Source organism: Anomaloglossus baeobatrachus, chromosome 2, assembly GCF_048569485.1.
Source record: "Anomaloglossus baeobatrachus isolate aAnoBae1 chromosome 2, aAnoBae1.hap1, whole genome shotgun sequence".
NCBI classification, from domain to species: Eukaryota; Metazoa; Chordata; class Amphibia; order Anura; family Aromobatidae; genus Anomaloglossus; species Anomaloglossus baeobatrachus.
In genome coordinates, this window is record NC_134354.1 from 260,437,494 (window position 1) to 260,461,348 (window position 23,855).

The 23,855-nt window shown below is 50.1% G+C and overlaps 1 protein-coding gene across 1 annotated transcript in view; it reads left to right on the forward strand.

Annotated features, from left to right (window-relative positions):
* LOC142291331 (zinc finger CCCH domain-containing protein 11A-like) overlaps positions 1-23,855 on the forward strand; it is a 183,930-nt gene that overhangs the window by 48,023 nt on the left and 112,052 nt on the right. Inside the window, exons 6-9 of the mRNA XM_075335799.1 lie at positions 1,311-1,434; positions 2,794-2,985; positions 4,387-4,494; positions 13,253-13,345. Of these exons, the coding sequence (XP_075191914.1) occupies positions 1,311-1,434; positions 2,794-2,985; positions 4,387-4,494; positions 13,253-13,345 (517 nt within the window). The remainder of the gene's footprint in view (positions 1-1,310; positions 1,435-2,793; positions 2,986-4,386; positions 4,495-13,252; positions 13,346-23,855) is intronic.

The window sequence follows — 23,855 nt, forward strand, 5'->3', positions numbered from 1 at the left end:
CCTGGTGTTTCACCAAGACAAGGTAGTACTGCGTCCAATTCCAGAGTTTTCTCCCAAGGTGGTTTCTTCCTTTCATCTCAATCAGGATATCACTTTGCCATCTTTGTGTCCGCATCCAGTTCACCAATTTGAAAAGGGTTTACATCTGTTGGACCTGGTGAGAGCACTCAGGATTTACATTTCTCGCACGGCGTCTCTACGCCGTTCTGATGCGCTCTTTGTCCTAGTCGCTGGTCAGCATAAGGGATCGCAAGCTTCCAAATCCACCCTGGCGCGGGGGATCAAGGAACCAATTCTTCACACATACCGTTCTGCTGGGCTTCCGATTCCATCTGGACTGAAGGCCCATTCTACCAGAGCCGTGGGTGCGTCCTGGGCATTGCGGCATCAGGCTACGGCTCAGCAAGTGTGCCAGACGGCTACCTGGTCGAGTCTGCACACGTTTACCAAACACTATCAAGTGCATACCTACGCTTCGGCAGATGCCAGCCTAGGTAGACAGGTCCTTCAGGCGGCGGTGGCCCACCTGTAGGAAGAGGCTGTCTCACAGCCCGTTCATGTGGTATCTTTTTGCCCACCCAGGGACTGCTTTTGGACGTCCCACTGTCTGGGTCTCCCAATTAGGAGCGAAAAAGAAGAAGGGAATTTTGTTTACTTACCGTAAATTCCTTTTCTTCTAGCTCCAATTGGGAGACCCAGCACCCGCCCTATTTGTTCTTAGGGTTTCGTTTTTCGGGTGCACATGTTGTTCATGTTGTTTCTTAAGTTCTCCGATCTTGTTATCGGATTGAATTTGTTTTTGAAACTGTTATTGGCTTTCCTCCTTCTTGCTTTGGTACTAAAACTGAGGAATCCGTACTCCTACGGGAGGGTGTATAGCCAGAAGGGGAGGGGCCTTACACTTTTAAGTGTAGTTCTTTGTGCGGCCTCCAGAGGCAGTAGCTATACACCCACTGTCTGGGTCTCCCAATTGGAGCTAGAAGAAAAGGAATTTACGGTAAGTAAACAAAATTCCCTTCTTTTTGAATAATATAAGAGCATGCTGATACAGTGTGGATTCTTTGTGCAGACAGGAGTATGAGTAAATGAAGACTTTGCTAGGTCTCCTGAGCACTAAGGCAGGAGCAGTATAACATATAATACTCCGTATGCAGCAGATGGACATGTATAATGAGTGCTGTATACAGCAGTCTCCTAGCCCTGATCTGATTGGCCACCCTGGCACCATACGTGTGACCAGTGCTGCACATGTTTTATTAGGGAGAACATTACTTTCACTTTAATATTTAACTATGATATGATCTTTGCAGAAAAAGTGCAGCGAGATAGCCTGCTACTGGGAAAACCAGATCTCTGGCTGTCAGAAGGCAAACTGTGCTTTTCATCACACGAAGGGGAGATTTGTGGATGGCGCATTCTTTCCTCCCAGTAAAGGTAAGTCTATTGGTTTCTGCATATTCCCCAATCTTTCATCTGCTTGAACCCCTTCACGACCATGGACTGATATATCCGTCATGGAGCGTGTCCCGTTAAGCCCCGCCCCCTGCCGCGGGCAGGCGGCGGTCGGCACACATATCAGCTGTTTTCAACAGCTGACATGTGTGCCTGCTAGCCGCGGGTGGAATCGCTTCCACCCGCGGCCATTAACCCTTTAAATCTCGCTTCCCAAAGTCAGGCAGCAAGATCTAAATGCGCGCGGCCATGTTTTTTACTTACCGCCGCCCCCACCGGAAGTCACGTGCGTGATCACGTGACTTTCAGTGGTTGCCATCATAGCACAGGGTCATGTGATGACGCCTGCAGCTATGAAGTTTCACTTTCGTTTTCCTTCGGCCGCGAGCAGAGAGAAAAAGAAAGTGACTGAATCTGCTGTTTACAGCTGTATAGCTGTGATCAGCAGATAGATAAAAGCGATCGGATTGCTGATCGCTATAGCCCCCTAGGGGGGACTAGTAAAATAACAAAAAAGTAAAAAAAAAAAGTTTTAAAAAAAAAAAACAAAAAACCTAAAAGTTCAAATCACCCCCCTTTCCCCCCATTGAAAATTAAAGGGTTAAAAAATAAATAAATATACACATATTTGATATTGCCGCGTTCAGAAATGCCCGATCTATCAAAATATAAAATCAATTAATCTGATTGGTAAACGGCGTAGTGGCAAAAAAATTCCAAACGCCAAAATTACGGTTTTTGGTCGCCGCAAGTTTTACACAAAATGCAAGAACAGGCGATCAAAACGTTGCATCTGCGCAAAAATGGTACCATTAGAAACGTCAGCTCGAGATGCAAAAAATAAGCCATGACTGAGCCATAGATCCCAAAAAATAAGAACGCTACGTGTTTCGGAAAATGGCGCAAAACGTGCGCCACTTTTATTGGACAAACTTGTGAAAATTTTTTAACCCCTTAGATACAAGTAAACCTATACATGTTTGGTGTCTACAAACTTGCACTGACATGAGGCATCAGACTCACACATCAGTTTTACCATATAGTGAACACCGTGAATAAAACATCCCAAAAACTATTGTGCCATCACACTTTTTTTGCAGTTTTTCCACACTTGGAATTTTTTTGCTGTTTTCCAGTACACCATATGGTAAAACCTATGGTTTCATTTAAAAGTACAACTTGTCCCGCAAAAAACAAGCCCTCATATGGCAAGATTGACGGAATAATAAAAAAGTTACGGCTCTCAGAAGAAGGGGAGCAAAAAACAAAAACGGAAAGTGCCCCGGGGCTGAAGGGGTTAAGTATGTAGCTGACAGATGCAATTTAAATATTCTTCCACAGCGGTGGGAACGCCTCAGCCATGTGAGCCGGATGTGCCGACCTCTCTACCATCGCCAACCCCAGCCAAGCTTTCTGTGGCCCCCACACCACAGTTACGTGGGGTAAAAAAACTGGAGGCTACAGAGAATGTTCCAAGTCCCACACATCCACCTGTGGTCATAAATGCAGCTGATGATGATGAAGATGATGATGGTGAGTTTGGCCAGCAATTCTGCGTATACGTACACATTGCATCTGTTTATACTATTATGTCCGGCTAAATCCTCATTCAGACTTTACTGGTTTTTCTTGTACTCCAAAAAATATTGTCTGAGTTTTATCAGTGTTTTTTATCAGACTTTGGTTGCCATGTCAGTTACCATCAGTTTCATTCGTTTTTCTCAGATATAATAACTAAAAAATTGTTTTCTCAATCTTATATCATACAGTCTGTGAAATACAGCACACAGATATCGTTCGAGTGCTGTCCTATTTATTTTTTTCAAGATTGGATATGACTATGATGTTGTGTGGCGTACTCAGTTTGCAAGAACACAGGCATGTGAATAGCCCTATAGGCGAAACGCACAGGCATGTGAATAGCCCTATAGGCGAAACGCACAGGCATGTGAATAGCCCTATAGGCGAAACGCACAGGCATGTGAATAGCCCTATAGGCGAAACGCACAGGCATGTGAATAGCCCTATAGGCGAAACGCACAGGCATGTGAATAGCCCTATAGGCGAAACGCACAGGCATGTGAATAGCCCTATAGGCTACTAGGTACAAGCTCTATCTGTGAAAACCATGGGATAGAGCTCATGAGTATAACTGACATCTGAATGTGCCTTCGAATAGACATATTCCACTAGAAGAGTCCAAAACTTCATATTGAGGCCTCTATTTGCCTGCTTGAGGTCATTGACTCCTTGAAGACACATGTGAATTTCCTTGTTCAGTGATTCAAATGCAATGTGGGCCCGGCCTAAAGGCCGCTTTACACGCTGCAATATCGGTACCGATATCGCTAGCGTGGGTACCCGCCCCCATCGGTTGTGCGACACGGGCAAATCACTGCCCGTGGCGCACAACATCGCCCAGACCTGTCACACTACTTACCTGCCTAGCGACGTCGCTGTGACCGGCGAACCGCCTCCTTTCTAAGGGGGCGGTCCGTGTGGCGTCACAGCGACGTCACTAAGCGGCCACCCAATAGAAGTGGAGGGGTGGAGATGGGTGGGACGAACATCCCGCCCACCTCCTTTCTTCCGCATTGCGGGCGGGAGGCAGGTAAGGACAGGTTCCTCGTTCCTACGGTGTCACACGGAGCGATGTGTGCTGCCGCAGGAGTGACGAACTACATCGCTAGCTGCAGCTGCAACGATAATTGAGAATGGACCCCCATGTCACCGATGAGCGATTTAGCACGTTTTTGCGACGATGCAAAATCACTCATCGGTATCATACGCAACAACACCGCTAAAGTGGTCGGATGTGCGTCACAAATTCCGTGACCCCAACGAGATCGCTTTAGTGATGTCGTAGCGTGTAAAGCGGCCTTTACAAATATTGTCCGGTTTGTCTGATTTTCAACTTTTCTTTTTGTTTTAAAGATCAATTTTCAGAAGAAGGTGACGAGATGAAAAATTCTTCCCAGCATAGTATGTCATCAGTAAATCAAAAAGGAATACATTTATCTACCAGAAAATCAATGAAAAAAGGTAAATTATTAAATGGTTGTCTTACAGAAGTGCCCCAAACAAAATAGCAAATGATGCTCCCTTCCCTCCCAGCGACGTTCCTGGCTTTCCCTGCAGGTCATGTTACTGTTAGTCACTCTGCAGCTGCTGATCAGCTACCTCCTTTATAATTACCCCATAGCAGATATCTGACTAGGTATGGAAAGCCTTCATCTAATTACCTGTAACCGTCTCGTGACTCAGCAATGTAATGTGACCTATCGAGACTAGCCAGTCCTGGAAAACCCCATCTAAAAGGCTAAGTTTCTACAATGAGTGTTTGGTTAGTTTTTGATATTGCAATTTTTCTGTTCCAGTTCTATAAATTAGGTCACTTGCCTATTTTTCATTGTGTTAGTTTACATGCTTTTTTTTATCATGTTTTTGATGCTGTGGTTTTTGACATGTCCTGCTTTAAATAAAGCTGCTCTTTTTTTTAATATTTCCTGGTTTCTTTGTCGCTCCTAATTGGGAGACCCAGACAATTGGGTGTATAGCTATGCCTCCGGAGGCCACACAAAGTATTACACTAAAAGTGTAAAGCCCCTCCCCTTCAGCCTATACACCCCCCGTACTGCTACGGGCTCATCAGTTTTTATGCTTTGTGCGAAGGAGGTCAGACATCCACGCATAGCTCCACAGCTTAGTCAGCAGCAGCTGCTGACTATGTTGGATGGAAGAAAAGAGGGCCCATAACAGGGCCTCCAGCATGCTCCCTTCTCACCCCACTTTTGTCGGCGGTGTTGTTAAGGTTGAGGTATCCATTGCGGGTACGGAGGCTGGAGCCCACATGCTGCTTTCCTTCCCCATCCCTCAATTAGGGCTCTGGGTGAAGTGGGATCCCATCGGTCTCCAGGCACAGGAGACCGTGCTCCATCCACAGCTCCTGAGGACCCTGCTGGATAGGAGCCGAGTATCGTTCAGGGACATGGCCCTGCTACTTGGAGGTACTCTGTGTCCCCGTGGGGACTGCGCACAGCAACACTCCAGCATTGCTGGGTGTGCTAGTGCACCGGGGACAGCAGCGCTGGCTGCATGTGTGCCACTATACACTCAGCGTCGCTGAGTGTATTTGTGTAGGGGGACTACCGCGCTGACCGCCGCTGCCATGGTTATGCCTGCGGCGCGGCTGGGACTGTTAGTGTGAGGGGACTTCCGCGCCGACCGCGCTTATACGGCGGCCGCGCTTATAACTATAGTCCCCGGCTTCTGCGGCCTAGTCTCATTCTTTTCCCGCCCCCAGCCCTGCCAGTCAGGGGAAGGGCGGGACGCTGTACAGGTCGGCAGCACTGAGGGCTGGAGCATGCTTTGCATACTCCACCCCCCTCACTCTGCACAGTGGGGCACCAGTTCCCGCACTTTTCTGGGTCACGCCCACGGCTCCCTCCTCTCCTCAGGACGCCGGCAGCCATTCCTCTCAGCTCTGCTAACGCTGGAGAGGAGAGACAAGCTCAAAGAGACCCAGGCAGGAATTCTGGTGCCCACACAAACGCTTTGCGCAGGCGGTAAGCAGCACCTGTGGTGCTGGCCCCACTAGTGCAGAAGTGTATTTATAGTTTATATGATTATAGTCTATACTTTACACTGTAGGGTGCACTGTTGATTTGTGGCTATTTACCCTCCTGTATTGCTCAGAGGAGACAACAGCATGTCGTCCACAAATAGCAAGGGTACCATGGCACAGACTTACTATGCTGCCTGTGCAGCATGTACGGCTATACTGCCGGCAGGTTCCACTGACCCTCATTGTGTGCAATGCTCGGCCCCTGTGGCACTTTCTCAGCCGGAGCCTCTGCTAAGGGTGGCCCAGGGAGAACCACCTGTTAACACTGTCCAGGTGACAGGGACGGAGTTTGCAGTTTTTACTGAAAGACTTTCTGAGACTATGGCTAAGATATTAGAAGCCTTGCAGTCCAGGCCGGCATCTCAAGCCAGGGGCACTGTGTTATCATTGTCCCCTGGTTCCCCTCAGTTGGAACAGCAATGTCCTCCCGGGGTGTCTCATGGATCCCAGGGTGAGGTCTCTGACACGGACCGCAGCCCCAGACCGATTAAGCGAGCTCGCTATGATATCCCCTCGACATCATCACAATGTTCAGGGTCTCAGCGAGAGGACTCTCTGTATGATGAAGCGGAGGTAGCTGATCAGGATTCTGATCCTGAAGCCGCTCTCAACCTTGATACTCCTGATGGGGACGCCATAGTGAATGATCTTATTGCGTCCATCAATGAAATGTTGGATATTTCTCCCTCAGCTCCTCCAGTGGAGGAGTCAGCTTCTCAGCAGGAGAAATTCCGTTTCAGGTTTCCCAAGCGTACAAAGAGTATGTTTCTGGACCACTCTGACTTCAGAGAGGCAGTCCAGAAACACCGAGCTTATCCAGATAAGCGTTTTTCCAAGCGCCTTAAGGATACACGTTACCCTTTTCCCCCTGACGTGGTCAAGGGCTGGACTCAGTGTCCCAAGGTGGATCCTCCAATCTCCAGACTGGCGGCTAGATCCATAGTTGCAGTGGAAGATGGAGCTTCACTCAAGGATGCCACTGACAGACAGATGGAGCTCTGGTTGAAATCCATCTATGAAGCTATCGGCGCGTCTTTTGCTCCAGCATTCGCAGCCGTATGGGCACTCCAAGCTATCTCAGCTGGTCAGGCGCAAATTGACGCACTCACGTACGTCTGCGCCGCAGGTGGCGTCCATAACCTCTCAAACGTCGGCATTTGCGTCCTACGCTATTAATGCTGTCCTGGACTCTGCGACCCGTACGGCGGTTGCAGCCGCCAATTCGGTGGTAATACGCAGGGCCTTGTGGCTGCGGGAATGGAAGGCAGATTCGGCTTCCAAAAAAGTGCTTAACTGGATTGCCATTTTCTGGCGACCGTTTGTTTGGTGAGAGATTGGATGAAATCATCAAACAATCCAAGGGAAAGGAAACATCCTTACCCCAAGCCAAACCAAAAACACCCCAACAGAGGAGGGGACAGTCGAGGTTTCGGTCCTTTCGGGGTGCGGGCAGGTCACAATTCTCCTCGTCCAAAAGGCCTCAGAAGGATCAGAGGAACGCCGACGCATGGCGGTCTAAATCACGCCCTAAAAAGACCGCCGGAGGTGCCGCTACCAAGGCGGCTTCCTCATGACTTACGGCCTCCTCACACCGCATCCTCGGTCGGTGGCAGGCTCTCCCGCTTTTGCGACACCTGGCTGCCACAAGTAAAAGACCGTTGGGTGAGAGACATTTTGTCTCACGGTTACAGGATAGAGTTCAGCTCTCGTCCTCCGACTCGATTCTTCAGAACATCTCCGCCTCCCGAGCGAGCCGAGGCTCTTCTGCAGGCGGTGGGCATTCTGAAGGCAGAAGGAGTGGTGGTCCCAGTTCCTCTTCAGCAACAGGGTCACGGTTTCTACTCCAACCTATTTGTGGTTCCAAAGAAGGACGGGTCCTTCCGTCCTGTTTTGGACCTAAAACTGCTCAACAAACACGTAAGGACCAGGCGGTTCCGGATGGAATCCCTCCGCTCCGTCATCGCCTCAATGTCCCAAGGAGATTTCCTAGCATCGATCGATATCAAGGATGCTTATCTCCACGTACCAATTGCTCCAGAGCATCAGCGCTTCTTGCGCTTCGCCATAGGAGACGAACACCTTCAGTTCGCGGCACTGCCGTTCGGCCTGGCGACAGCCCCAAGGGTTGTCACCAAGGTCATGGCTACAGTAGTTGCGGTCCTCCAATCTCAGGGTCACTCAGTGATACCTTACTTAGACGATCTGCTGGTCAAGGCACCCTCTCAAGAGGCATGCCAACACAGCCTCAACGTTACTCTGGAGATTCTCCAGAGTTTCGGGTGGATCATCAATTTTCCAAAGTCAAATCTGACACCGGTCCAATCACTGACATATCTTGGCATGGAGTTTCATACTCTTCCAGCGATAGTGAAGCTTCCGCTGGACAAACAGCGTTCACTACACACAGGGGTACAATCTCTCCTTCAAGGTTGGTCACACCCCTTGACGCACCTCATGCACTTCCTGGGGAAGATGGTGGCAGCAATGGAAGCAGTCCCTTTCGCGCAGGTTCACCTGCGTCCTCTTCACTGGGACATCCTACGCAAGTGGGACAGGAGGCCGACGTCCCTAGACAGGAACGTCTCCCTCTCTCAAGCAACCAAAGCTTCCCTTCGGTGGTGGCTTCTTCCCACCTCATTATCGAAAGGGAAATCCTTCCTACCCCCATCCTGGGCGGTGGTCACGAAGGACGCGAGCCTGTCAGGGTGGGGAGCAGTTTTTCTCCACCACAGGGCTCAGGGTACGTGGACTCAGCAAGAGTCCTCACTTCAGATCAATGTTCTGGAGATCAGGGCAGTGTATCTTGCCCTAAAAGCGTTCCAGCAGTGGCTGGAAGGCAAGCAGATCCGAATTCAGTCGGACAACTCCACAGCGGTGGCTTACATCAACCACCAAGGTGGGACACGCAGTCGGCAAGCCTTCCAGGAAGTCCGGAGGATTCTGCTGTGGGTGGAAGCCACAGCATCCACCATATCCGCAGTTCACATCCCGGGCGTAGAAAACTGGGAAGCAGACTTTCTCAGTCGCCAGGGCATGGACGCAGGGGAATGGTCCCTTCACCCGGACGTGTTTCAGGAGATCTGTTGCCGCTGGGGGATGCCGGACGTCGACCTAATGGCGTCACGGCACAACAACAAGGTCCCAACATTCATGGCTCAATCTCAAGATCACAGAGCTCTGGCGGCGGACGCCTTAGTTCAGGATTGGTCGCAGTTTCAGCTTCCTTATGTGTTTCTTCCTCTGGCTCTGTTGCCCAGAGTGTTACGCAAGATAAGGGCCGACTGCCGCCGCGCCATCCTCGTCGCTCCAGACTGGCCGAGGAGGTCGTGGTACCCGGATCTGTGGCATCTCACGGTCGGCCAACCGTGGGCACTGCCAGACCGACCAGATTTGCTGTCTCAAGGGCCGTTTTTCCATCAGAATTCTGCGGCCCTCAACCTGACTGTGTGGCCATTGAGTCCTGGATCCTAGCGTCTTCAGGATTATCTCAAGAGGTCATTGCCACTATGAGACAGGCTAGGAAACCAACGTCCGCCAAGATCTACCACAGGACGTGGAAAATATTCCTGTCGTGGTGCTCTGCTCAGGCGTTTTCTCCCTGGCCATTTGCCTTGCCCACTTTTCATCTCAATCAGGACATCTCCTTACCCTCGTTTTGTCCTCATCCAGTTCACCAATGTGAAAAGGATTTGCACTTGTTAGATCTGGTGAGAGCACTCAGACTCTACATTTCTCGTACGGCGCCCCTGCGCCGCTCCGATGCTCTCTTTGTCCTTGTCGCTGGCCAGCGTAAAGGGACACAAGCTTCCAAATCAACCCTGGCTCGGTGGATCACGGAACCAATTCTCGAAGCTTACCGTTCCTCGGGGCTTCCGGTTCCCTCAGGACTGAAGGCCCATTCTACCAGGGCCGTGGGAGCGTCCTGGGCCTTGCGACACCAGGCTACGGCTCAGCAGATGTGTCAGGCAACTACCTGGTCGAGCCTGCACACTTTCACGAAACACTATCAGATGCATACCTATGCTTCGGCAGATGCCAGCCTAGGTAGGCGAGTCCTTCAGGCGGCAGTTGCCCACCTGTAGGACGGAGCCGTTACGGCTCTATTATGAGGTATTATTTACCCACCCAGGGACTGCTTTTGGACGTCCCAATTGTCTGGGTCTCCCAATTAGGAGCGACAAAGAAGAAGGGAATTTTGTTTACTTACCGTAAATTCCTTTTCTTCTAGCTCCAATTGGGAGACCCAGCACCCGCCCCTGTTTTTTGTATACACATGTTGTTCATGTTAAATGGTTTCAGTTCTCCGATATTCCTTCGGATTGAATTTACTTTAAACCAGTTTATAATTTTTTCCTCCTTCTGGCTTTTGCACCAAAACTGATGAGCCCGTAGCAGTACGGGGGGGTGTATAGGCTGAAGGGGAGGGGCTTTACACTTTTAGTGTAATACTTTGTGTGGCCTCCGGAGGCAGTATCTATACACCCAATTGTCTGGGTCTCCCAATTGGAGCTAGAAGAAAAGGAATTTACGGTAAGTAAACAAAATTCCCTTCATTTGGCTTTGACACAACTTTTTTGATACAGTAATGTGCGGCTTATATGCATTTTTATAGTAGACACAATAACAATCTTCATGTTCTGCAGGTTTAAATTCAGACAGCAGGAGGAAAGCAGGTTTAAATACCGCACCAAACCACAGGAGTCCAGATGATGTTAGTAAATCCCTTTTCTTTATTGTCACAGGTCTACGTGTTTCAGGGACATGTCCGTCCCCTTCCTCAGGACAATGTACAGAGAATGTACATTGTCCTGAAGAAGGGGACGGACATGTCCCTGAAACGCGTAGACCTGTGAAAATAAAGAAAAGGGATTTACTAACATCATCTGGACTCCTGTGGTTTGGCGCGGTATTTAAACCTGCTTTTCTCCTGCCTTCTGAATTTACTCCTCGCTGTGGGACATCCGCAGCATATTTCGCAGCCGCACATACCGCAGCATGGACACAGCACTCCCCATGTCCCATAGGATAACATGGGGAGTGTCTGTACTTGCTGTAACCTGTAGATTTAACTAAAAAATCCAGATAAATCCGCAGGTTTTCCATGGAAAAATCCGCAGGTGCGAGCTCCCGTGGGCACATAGCCTTATAATATGGTGATGTATTTTACATACAAATCCTACAGATCGATGCGACTACTGATCTGGAGACCTCCACCGGTCTAAACAAAAGAAAGGAAATAAAAAAACTGCTATTAAAGAGGCCCTTTCACCAAATTGTTTAGGCTTTAACTTGGCACAATGTAATAGTGGCTGCAGAGTGGAATAAAATATTTTGAGGGATTTGTTTTGTTTTTTAATACTCCTTTCTATTGTGGAGATATTGGCAATCAAATTATTTGGAACCTAACAAGGTTTGGGGTTTTTTTTATGTCCAAGTGGGCGTTATCAGATAGTTTTTACTGGAGGCGTGTACTTCTTCTCCCTGTTTGATGTTGACCAATCATAAGCAGGTATCAACAGTTAAAGGAAAGAAGATCACAAATCCTTGTGCCAGCAAAGAGAGAATCCTGAAATTTTTGCACATAAAAATAAATCTGTAGCGTGTTGATTTTTTTCAGCACTTTTGCAGTGTTTTTCCACACCAGAATGCATAGAAAACTCATGGGGAAAAAAATGCATAAAAAATTTGCACTGAAAACTCAGCATGTGCACAAAGCCTTAGGGTATGTGCATATGTTGAGTATTTGGAAGTAGATCTTTCTGCACGTCTTGGCAGTAAAAATGTAGAGGCAAATCACACACGTTTTTGCTGTGCTTGCATGCGTTTTCTAGTAGTTTTGGACAGCGATGAATGCAATAGAGATATACAGACATGTAATTGCACAACCCCCCAACAAACAATAAAATTACATCATGTGGAGCTTATTTTCTGATTAAATAAATGAAAAAAACGACTTAGTCTGGTTTTGATAACCAGCTAAGATAAATAAGACAGCGGAGAGCTGATACTATCATGCTGAGAGGGTCCATAGGCCTTTCACAGCCTCCCCAGAAGTGGCGCATCACATTAGATGTCCTAATTCTGGCACTTCATCTCTGCACTGAGTTAGTAATGGAGGCGTATGATAAATGCCTCTCCATTATTAACACCAGGGCTTGATGCCAGGTTACACTACACAGCCAACATCAAACCCAACTACCATTGCCCTGGTGCAGTGTCCATAGTGGTAATCTGGAAGAGCTGAGGCAAAGCACCAGAATTACCACATCTAATGTGATGCACCACTTCTGAGGGTGGCTGCGGGCTGGAGTTTTTAGGCTGTAAAGGGCCCAATAACCATGGATCTCCCCAACCTGATAATATCAACTCATAGCTGTCTGTTTTACTTTTGCTAGTTACAAAAATGGAGGGACCCCAAGTCGTGTTGTGTTTTTTTTTTTTTCCCATTTATTTAATCATAAAAAGCTGTTTAATTATCTCCACAGGGTGCAATTTTTTTTCTGTCACCATCTATTATATATCTCTATAGATCCGACAGAAAGAGACTCTTCTCCAATGACTAATGTAAAAATCCATTATTGATACATCAATTCAAAGGGGTATACATATCGAAAACCATTTAAAAAGAAAATAAGGGAATTTAGGATGCATAAAACAGACCCAGGGCTCTGAATCAATCCACCATATTGTTTGTAAATATAAGATGGAAAAGTATACATGCACACACACTATAAATAGCATTTAACCCCTTTACGACATATGAGGTATATTTACGTCATATGTTTTGTCTCTGCCTTTGATGCAGGCTTGCATGCTGAGCCCACATCTTTCCCTGCACATGTCGGCTGATTTAATCAGTAGTCATGTGCCAGTGTCAGCTGCCAGTGGTTTGGAGATCCGCTTGCGGCTGTTAACCAGTTAAATCCTGTTACCAGATAAAACGAGCACATAGGCAATCATTTTCTGCACCATATCTGCAAGTCACAAATAAGCAACGTGTGCACGATATTTCAGGATTCTCATGGGCTTTGCTGGCATCAGGATTTTCTTCAGGTTTAGTGACATAGTTGCACTAAAAAAACACGATCACACCAATGTGTACACAGAGCCTTACATGTTAGTTTCTAAAGATATGAAACCTGTTTATGAAGGCTTTTCTGTTTCTTTTTCAACCAGATTCCACAGCTTCTTCAGAAATGTTTATTTCATCTTCTAACCAAAAAGAGCATAGCGGTTCATTTCAGCTGACTGTCAAGTTCAGCCACAAAGGTAACCAGATGATGTTTTTTGTCCCTGTCTATTAATAATTTTCTGAAGAGCCCTTTTTCCTGAAAGTGTTAAAGAAGTTGTCCAGTTACCAAAACTGATTTTTTTTTTTTCTGATAAATCTTGCTAATATGTGCCTCTCCACACATCTATTATGTTTTTTCAGCAAAATTACCTTTTATTGTGCACTAGCAGCACATGCTCATTGCTGGCTCCAGCTCTGATGGGGTTAATCTCTCCTCTGACTTCCTGTGTTCAGTTCCTACAAGTCCCAGAATTCTTTGTGGCTGTGGGGCGGTGTCTGGCTTATCTAACACACCCATTGTGTCTAATACACCCACTCTGCTCCCACCCAAACCCTCCTCCCTGCCTCTTCCCAGTGGATGTGCACTGAGATCAATCATACAGAGACAGCAGCTCTGCACAGCCAGGGGAAGAAAGTGTGTGTGCGCGTATATACAGTGTATGTGTATGTGTGTGCGTATATACAGTGTGTGTGCGTATATACAGTGTGTGTGCGTATATACAGTGTGTGTGCGTATATACAGTGTGTGTGTGTGCGTATATACAGTGTGTGTGCGTATATACAGTGTGTGTGTGCGTATATACAGTGTGTGTGTGCGTATATACAGTGTGTGTATGTGTGCGCGTATATACAGTGTGTGTGTGTATATACTGTGTGTGTGTGTGTATATACAGTGTGTGTGTGTGTGTATATACAGTGTGTGTGTATATACAGTGTGTGTGTATATACAGTGTGTGTATATACAGTGTGTGTATGTGTGTGTATATACAGTGTGTGTGCGTATATACAGTGTGTGTGTGAGTGTGTATGTGTGTGTGTCATACTCACCTGTCTGCAGGGTCCCGGTGCCATGCCCGCTTCCAGCCCCTGTCCCGGTCCCGCCGCTCTGCCTGTGTGCAGTCTCCCCGAGGCACGTACGAAGCTTGCAGGACCTGGCCGTGGATCACCTGATGCAGTCACCTGACGCATCAGCTGATCGATTCTCGTGTTGTCGCCGGCTTTTTCGCGCCCGGCCGGCTATCAGCTGATCCTGCCGTCAGGGGACTTCATCAGCTGATTACCGGCAGCTCCTGCAGTGATGGGCCAGGATCAGACTCCGCTGCAGGAGCTGCCGGTAATCAGCACAGACGTGAGTATTTATTTATTTTTTTTTTTTTTCTACCGATGCATCAGCTGATTGTATAATCGGCTTTTATACAATCAGCTGATGTGTGATGGGATTCAGGCACTTGATCCTGACACATCATCTGATCGCTTTGCCTTCCAGCAAACCGATCAGATGATATTGGATCCTGATTGGACGGCGCGGGACCCTAACCCAGGATTACTGCGGAGGGGGGGTTCTTTATTTCAATAAAGATGGAGTCACTAATTGTGTTGTGTTTTATTTCTAATAAAAATATTTTTCTGTGTGTTGTGTTTTTTTTTTATCATTACTAGAAATTCATGGTGGCCATGTCTAATATTGGCGTGACACCATGAATTTCGGGCTTAGGGCTAGCTGATAATATACAGCTAGCCCTAACTCCATTATTACCTAGCTAGCCACCCGGCATCAGGGCAGCTGGAAGAGTTGGATACAGCGCCAGAAGATGGCGCTTCTATGAAAGCGCCATTTTCCGGGGTGGCTGCGGACTGCAATTCGCAGTGGGGGTGCCCAGAAAGCTTGGGCACCCTTCACTGTGGATTCCAATCCCCAGCTGCTTAGTTGTACCCGGCTGGACACTAAAATTAGGCGAAGCTTACGTCATTTTTTTTTTAAATTATTTCATGAAATTCATGAAATAATTAAAAAAAAAAAAAGGGCTTCTCTATATTTTTGGTTCCCAGCCGGGTACAAATAGGCAGCTGGGGGTTGGGGGCAGCCCGTACCTGCCTGCTGTACCCGGCTAGCATACAAAAATATGGCGAAGCCCATGTCATTTTTTTTTTTTTCTTTTTGGGTAAAAAACTGCATACAGTCCTGGATGGAGGATGCTGAGCCTTGTAGTTCTGCAGCTGCTGTCTGCTCTCCTGCATACAATGAACATTTTGAATAAGGAAATGACATCAGACCTTTTTTATTTTTTTCATCAACAATCTTTAATGGCATTGTGCACTGATTAAAAACGCAGTGAGCAAAAACGCAGCAAAAAAGGCACCAAATCGAGGCAAAGACGTGACATGCAGCACCGCAGGTGACAGAGCAGAGCAAGTTGGTGACATGCTCTGCTCTGACACATAGTGTGCTGCATGTCACTGTATCCACTCTGGGACTTGTTGTGCAGGTGACCGGATGATACATGTCACTAACTTGGTCCACTCTGTGACTTCTGCTGCATTGTTCCAACTGTATACACTCACCTGCACAACAAGTCCCATAGTGGAGACAGTTAGTGACATGTAGCATCCGGTCACCTGCACAACAAGTGCCAGAGTGGAGAAAGATAGTGACATGCAGCACACTACGTGTCAGAGCAGAGCATGTCACTGTCTCCACTCTGGGACTTGTTGTGCAGGTGACCGGATGATACATGTCACTAACTGCCCCACTCTGTGATTTCTGCTGCATAGTACCAACTGTATACACTCTCACCTGCACAACAAGTCCCATAGTGGAGACAGTTAGTGACATGTAGCATCCGGTCACCTGCACAACAAGTGCCAGAGTGGAGAAAGATAGTGATATGCAGCACACGATGTGTCAGAGCAGAGCATGTCACTGTCTCCACTCCGCTGACCTCACAGCCCGTACACGCTGCGATGGATGCAGGGGGACACAGAACAAGTAATCGGCCGACACTGGAGTCATCTGATTACTTGGGATGAATTGAGCAGTAAAATGCTCTGGTGCTCGATGGGCGAAGCCCATGCCGATTTTTTTTTAAAAAAAATTCATTAAAAATAAAAAAACAAAAAAATCACATTGTTTGTGGGCTCCCGCTGCATTTTCTATTGCTAAGGGTAACCAGGGTAACCCGCTGCTTGGTGTTACTTTCACTGGCAATAGAAATGCAGGGAAGCATTTTTTTTTATAAAGGTTTTTCCCTGAAAACGTTTTTAAGAAAATGACGTGGGCTTCGCCATATTTTTGTATGCTAGCCAGGTACAGCAGGCAGCTACGGGCTGCCCCCAACCCCCAGCTGCCTAGTTGTACCCGGCTGGGAACCAAAAATATAGAGAAGCCCTTTTTTTCATGAATTTCATGAAATAATTAAAAAAAAAAAAATGATGTGGGCTTCGCCAAATTTTTGAGTCCAGCCAGGTACAACTAGGCAGCTGGGGATTGGAATCCACAGTGCAGGGTGCCCAAACTTTCTGGGCCCCCCACTGCGAATTGCAGTCCACAGCTGCCCCAGAAAATGGCGCTTTCATAGAAGCGCCATCTTCAGGCGCTGTATCCAACTCTTCCAGTGGCCCTGGTGGCAGGTGGCACGCTGGGTAATAAGGGGTCAATACCAGCTATGTTTTACCAGCTGGTATAAAGCCCGAGATTCTTAATGTCAGGCCAAGTTTAACCTGGCCATTAAGAATCTCCAACAAAGGGTTTAAAAAAAAAAAAAAAAAAGAAGACATCACACAGAGAAAAATACTTTATTAGAAATAAATACACAGACACAGTAGGGACTCCATGTTTATTACTCCCTCTCACCCCTCCACGATGGAGAGATTTCTGTACTGACCATGCCAGGAGAGAGCGAGGAAAAGAGAGCGAGCGGGGGGGGGGGGAAGAGAGCGAGCGGGGGGGGGAAAGAGAGCGGGGGGGGGAAGAGAGCGAGCGGGGGGGGGAAGAGAGCGAGCGGGGGGGGGAAGAGAGCGAGCGGGGGGGGGAAGAGAGCGAGCGGGGGGGGGAAGAGAGCGAGCGGGGGGGGGAGAGAGCGAGCGGGGGGGGGAGAGAGCGAGCGGGGGGGAAGAGAGCGAGCGGGGGGGGGAGAGAGCGAGCGGGGGGGGAGAGAGCGAGCGGGGGGGGAGAGAGCGAGCGGGGGGGGAAGAGAGCGAGCCGGGGGGGAGAGAGCGAGCGGGGGGGGAAGAGAGCGAGCCGGGGGGGAGAAGAGAGCGAGGGGGGGAGAAGAGAGCGAGGGGGGGAGAAGAGAGAGAGAGGGGGGGGGAGAAGAGAGAGAGAGGGGGGGGAGAAAGAGAGAGGGGGGGGAGAAAGAGAGAGGGGGGGAGAAAGAGAGGGGGGGAGAAAGAGAGGGGGGGAGAAAGAGAGGGGGGGAGAAGAGAGCGGGGGGGAAAGAGCGAGCGGGAGGGGGGAGAAGAGAGGGAGGGGGGGGGAGAAGAGAGTGGGGAAAGAAGAGGGGGGGGCAGAGGTGCTCTGTCACCAACTGTCTCCACTCTGTGACTTGTGATGCAGGTGACAGAGTGCAGACAGTTGGTCCCATGCAGCAGGACAGATGGCAGAGCACAGCGGTGACATGCCTGTCAGTGTCTTGCTGCTGGGAGGAGCAGATGATCACACTGCCCGACACCGGCCGCTCTCCTGACATCGCAGCAGAGCGGGCGGGTGGACAGTGTGATCACATACTTACGTGCAGGGGGGGATTCAGCTGAAGACCCCCCCCCCCTGCACTGCACTGCACACTGGCGCCCTGTGCCTCAGCCTCACCATCTGCAGGACGCCGGCTCCACACAGACGTCCTCCGGATCCTCCCCTCGATGCTGAGCTGTGACGTGCGGTAGTCACCGCCCACAGCCCTGTCACTCAATCTGAGTGGCGCCGGCATCCTGTGACGTACCCGTCTTGTTTGAGAGCCCGGAAATGCCGGGACGTCAGAGGATGCCGGCGGCCACAGCTCCAAGGGGTCATGTGACAGGCACTGAGCGTGCAGCATAGCGCCGCTCAGTGCCAGAAATGGAAACGGAAGCCAATGCAGAAGATGCAGACAATGGTAAGTGAGAATCATTGGAGAAAAAAAAAAATGGGTGAACCACCCCTTTAAAATAAGTAGGGGAACTACTTTGTCAGAATAGTCGTCCTTCCATATGGGTTGTGCTGATTCTGTGTGGGTATGTGTAATATATAGTGTACTATATATAAGTATATCGCAAAAGTGATTACACCCCTCATATTTTTGGAAATATATCTTTCTTTGTCGCTCCATTGGGAGACCCAGACAATTGGGTGTATAGCTTCTGCCTCCGGAGGCCACACAAAGTATTACACTTAAAAGTGTAAAGCCCCTCCCCTTGTGCCTATACACCCCCCGTGCCTCACGGGCTCCTCAGTTTTCATGCTTTGTGCGAAGGAGGCTGACATCCACGCATAGCTCCACATCTTGGTCAGCAGCAGCTGCTGACTAGGTCGGATGGAAGAAAAGAGGGCCCATAACAGGGCCCCCAGCATGCTCCCTTCTCACCCCACTCTGGTCGGCGGTGTTGTTAAGGTTGAGGTACCCATTGCGGGTACACAGGCAGGAGCCACATGCTGTTTTCCTTCCCCATCCCTTAATGGGCTCTGGGTGAAGTGGGATCCTAATCGGTCTCCAGGCACTGAGACCGTGCTCCCTCCGCAGCCCCTGGGGAATCTGCTGGACAGGAGCCGGGTATCGTCAGGGACAAGGCCCTGCTACTGTGAGGTACTCTGTGTCCCCCTGGGGGACCGCGCATGGAGCGCTTGTGCCATACACACTGCAGCACTGCTGGGTGTATTAGTGCGCCGGGGACTACCGCGCCGGCCGCGCTTGTATGCCGGCCGCGCTTGTAACTTTAGTCCCCGGCTTTTGCGGCCTAGTATCGCATATTCCCGCCCCCAGGCCTGCCAGTCAGGGGAAGGGCGGGACGCTGCACAGGACGTCAGCGCTGAGGGCCGGAGCATACTCTGTATCCTCCTCCCCCCTCACTCAGCTCAGTGGGGCATCAGATTCCCGCACTTTCTGGAGCACGCCCACGGCCCCCTCCTCCCCACAGAACGCCGGCAGCCATTCCTGTCAGCACTTCTGACGCTGGAGAGGAGAGACAACACTGCTCTGGGAGGCCCAGGCAAGGGAATCTGGTGATCACACAACCGCTTTGAGCGGTCGGTAAGCAGCACCTGGGTGCTGGCCCCACTGAGTGCCGAAGTGTACATATATATATATATATTGTGAGACTGTGACCGGGGTTATCTATGACGGCCGGTATGTCTCGCCCCGGTTGTGCTCACTCCATGATAATCCACTATAGGGTTAATGCTGTTTTCCCTACAGGCTGAAGGGAGGGATAAATAGATTCAGGAACAAGGGCAGGTGTGCCTGGTGTGAGGGGGTGATCACATCTCCCTGAGTTCTCTGCCGGAAAGGCACATATGTAATATTGTGGACTTTTTCTTTGGAATAAACCGTGTGCTGTGAACCTTGGTGCCTGGATCCCGTGTCTTCTGCAGCGCAGCCGACGACGCTACCTCACATATGGTGGAGAATGCGGGCATGACAGCCGGTGAGGTGTAGCATCCATTCCTGGTGACCCAGTAGCACATGTCCTGGATTCGAGCGGCTATACTACAGCCCAAACCCGGCGACGCCATGGAGGACATACTAAAGCATTTGGCTCAGGCTAATGCACAGCAGCAACAGACCAATGCACACCTGCTTCAATCCTTGCAAATGCAGGAAAAAAAAAATTCCAAGAACAGATGGATCAGGCCAATGCACGTCAGCAGCAATCCTTGGAAGTGCACCAAGAACAGATGGAGCAGGCCAATGCACGTCAGCAGCAAGCCTTGCAATTGCAGGAAAAAAGGCACCAAGAACAGATGGTTCTCCTGGCCAAGTCGATCCGTGCCGGACCGGCAGCAACAACCCCGGGATCGGGTGATGACGGCAGCGTCCGGAAAGCGGTGAGACAAGCGTTGCAAAAGATGACCCCGGGTGATGATGTGGAAGCGTTCCTGGCGGTGTTTGAACGGGTGGCCGAGCGGGAAAAGCTGCCGACCCCGCAGTGGGCTGAGGTATTGTCACCTTATCTGACGGGGGAACCCCAGAAAGCATACCTGGACCTCTGTACCGAGGACGCCATTGACTATGTGACCCTGAAAGCCGAAATACTGGCTCGGTTGGGGGTGAATACCTATGTACGGGCTCAGCGGGTAAATCAGTGGTTCTTTGAGGAAGCCAAACCCGTACGCTCCCAGGCCTATGACTTGTTACATCTTGTAAAAAAGTGGTTGCAGCCTGACACTCTGAGCCCGGCGCAAATGGTGGAAAGGGTAGTAGTGGATCGTTTTGTGCGCACTTTACCCGTCACCGTTCAACGGTGGGTCGGACAGGGTGACCCGAGTACCCTGGACCAATTAGTGTCCCTGGTAGAGCGGCATGTGGCTACGCAGGACTTGATATGGGACACTGAGACTTTGCGTACCGCCCGGCGGTTCGGCCCCTCCAAGCCTAGGGCCAAGGACCCACCGCTGACACCGGTGCGGGAGTCCGCTACCGTCCCGTCTGAAGCTGCACCCTCCGTCCCTGAGGTCCGGAAAACTATGTACCCTAAACGACAACTCGTCAAGGGGGTGTCCTTCCCTATTAGATGTTGGCGGTGCCAGCGGGTGGGACATATGGAAGCCCAGTGTCCACTCACCACGGAGCCCATGGATTGTGGGGTTACCCGGCGGGGTTCAATGTATGCTCAGGTGGTGTGTACCGCTGACCTGGTCTACCCAGAGACTGAGCCCCACTTGTGCCAAATTCAGGTGAATGGATGTCCGGTTACAGGCTTGTTGGATTCCGGAAGCTTAGTGACCCTTGTGCGATCAACCCTAAGGGCTAAAGTAAAGGCCACCGGACGTACCGTGGGGGTGGTTTGCATACATGGGGACCGCCGAGACTATCCCACGGGGATAGTCACCATCACAGCACCTTGCGGTCAGGTGCAACATGAGGTGGGACTTATTAATACTCTTCCCTATGATGTGATCCTAGGAAGGGATCTGCCCTATTTTTGGACTTTATGGAAGGGACCTCCTAAGTCCCCTCAGATATTGGTCAGTCCGGGACCTGAGCCCTACAATCCTGAATCCGGGACGCCTGCCGTAGGGGTCCCCATGATAGGGACAGGATGTGAACCTGATAGGTCGCCCCTAGAGGTATTGGCAGGAGAGGCTGAGACGGTCGAGCCCATCCCGGAGTTGGAGGCGTCCCCGGATACGTTTGGGACAGCCCAACTCCAGGACCCTACATTAATACATGCCCGGAGTCGGGTGACAGTAGTTGACGGGGTGGCACAGCTGCCTGGTGCCCAGGTAAGATACCCCCATTTCGCTCTTAAGCAGGATTTACTCTACCGGGTAGATGAAATACGGGGCGTAGGGGTAGAGCAGTTGGTGGTGCCCCAGCCGTATCGCCGGCGGGTCCTCGACTTGGCTCATAAACACCTGATGAGTGGTCACCTAGGGGTCAAGAAAACGCAGGAGCGAATATTGCAAAGGTTCTATTGGCCCGGGGTCTTTGGGGAGGTAAAACGGTTCTGCGAAACCTGCCCGGAGTGTCAGCTTACCGCACCCCTGACCCACTTTCGCAGTCCGTTGGTACCGTTACCCATTATAGAAGTCCCTTTTGAACGGATAGGGATGGATCTGGTGGGGCCCCTCGTAAAGTCTGCTCGAGGGCACCAGCATATCCTAGTGATCGTTGACTATGCCACCCGGTATCCAGAGGCGATACCTCTCAGACATACTGCAGCCAAGCTTATAGCTCGGGAGTTGTTTGCTGTGTTCTGCCGGGTGGGGTTGCCCAAGGAGATCCTTACGGATCAGGGGACCCCATTCATGTCTAAAGTGACCAAAGAGCTATGCCGGCTACTCCAGATCAAGCAGTTGCGTACGTCTGTGTATCATCCTCAGACGGATGGTTTAGTGGAACGATTCAATAAAACCCTGAAAACTATGCTCAAAAGGGTGATTTCCAAAGACGGGAAAGACTGGGATATGATGCTTCCCTATTTGATGTTTGCCCTACGAGAGGTGCCACAGGCATCCACGGGGTTTTCGCCTTTTGAATTGTTATACGGGCGACATCCCCGGGGATTGTTGGACCTGGCAAAAGAAACCTGGGAGCAGGAGCCCACCCCCCATAAAAGTGTGATTGAACACATTTTGGGTATGCAGAACCGCATAAGCGCGGTCATGCCAATTGTGAAGGAGCATTTACAGGAGGCTCAGGCCGCGCAAAGCGGCCGCTACAATAGACAAGCCGCCGTGCGGACCTTTAATCCCGGGGATCGGGTGTTGGTATTGATTCCCACGGCGGAGAGTAAATTCCTGGCTCAGTGGCAAGGCCCCTACGAGATAAAGGAAAGAGTCGGGGTGGTTAACTACAAAGTATTGCAGCCCGGTAGGCGGAAACCTGAACAAATATACCATGTCAACCTATTAAAACCTTGGCAGGAACGGGAAAACCTGATGGCTGTTTTTTCCCCACCTCCCTCCTCTTCGGGTCGTTCACATCCGGCTCCAGCGACCTCCGGAGGGGACGAACCGGAAGTAAGGATTGGAGAAGCCCTCACCAAGACACAGAGGCGAGAGGCCAGACGGTTGGTTCAGCAGAACCCCGATGTCTTCTCCGAGCTGCCCGGTAGGACCAGTCTGATACGACATGATATTGTCACCGAGCCCCACCTGAAGGTACGCCTGAAGTCATACCGGGTACCGGAGGCTCGACGACAAGCCATATCAGAGGAAGTAAAGTCAATGTTACGCCTGGGGGTCATCGAAAAATCCCGGAGTGAATGGGCTAGTCCGATTGTCCTAATACCAAAACCCGATGGCTCCTTAAGGTTCTGCAATGACTTTAGGAGATTGAACGAAATATCCAAGTTTGATCTCTACCCCATGCCCCGGGTGGATGAGCTGATTGATAGGCTGGGACAGGCGCGATATTTTACCACGCTCGACCTGACCAAGGGGTACTGGCAGGTGCCACTAACGGAGTCCGCCAAGGAGAAAACCGCTTTTGTTACGCCGGAGGGTCTCTTCCACTATGTTGTCTTGCCTTTTGGGTTACATGGCGCTCCAGCCACGTTCCAGAGGTTGATGGACTTAGTGCTGGAACCCCACCAGGCGTATGCTTCAGCATACCTTGATGACATCATTATTTACAGCTCCGATTGGCAGACCCACTTGGAACAGGTACAAGCGGTGGTGGACGCGCTTCGAACAGCCGGATTGACAGCCAATCCCAAGAAATGTGCGTTGGGACTCACGGAAGCCCGCTACTTGGGCTACGTAATAGGCCAAGGAGTGATTAAGCCCCAAATTAACAAAGTGGAGGCGATCCAGAAGTGGCCTAGACCCCTGACCACGAAGCAGGTTAGGGCCTTCCTGGGTATCGTGGGGTACTACAGGAGGTTTGTAAAAGATTTTGCGGGACTATCAGCCCCCTTGACGGACCTTCTCAAAGGCAAGAAGTCCGTCATGGTGCGCTGGACTCCGCAGGCCGAGGACTCCTTCCGGGCCCTGAAGGAGGTCCTGTGCGGACAGCCCGTTCTTGTAAACCCTGATTTCCGGAAAGAGTTCATAGTACAGACTGACGCCTCGGAGGT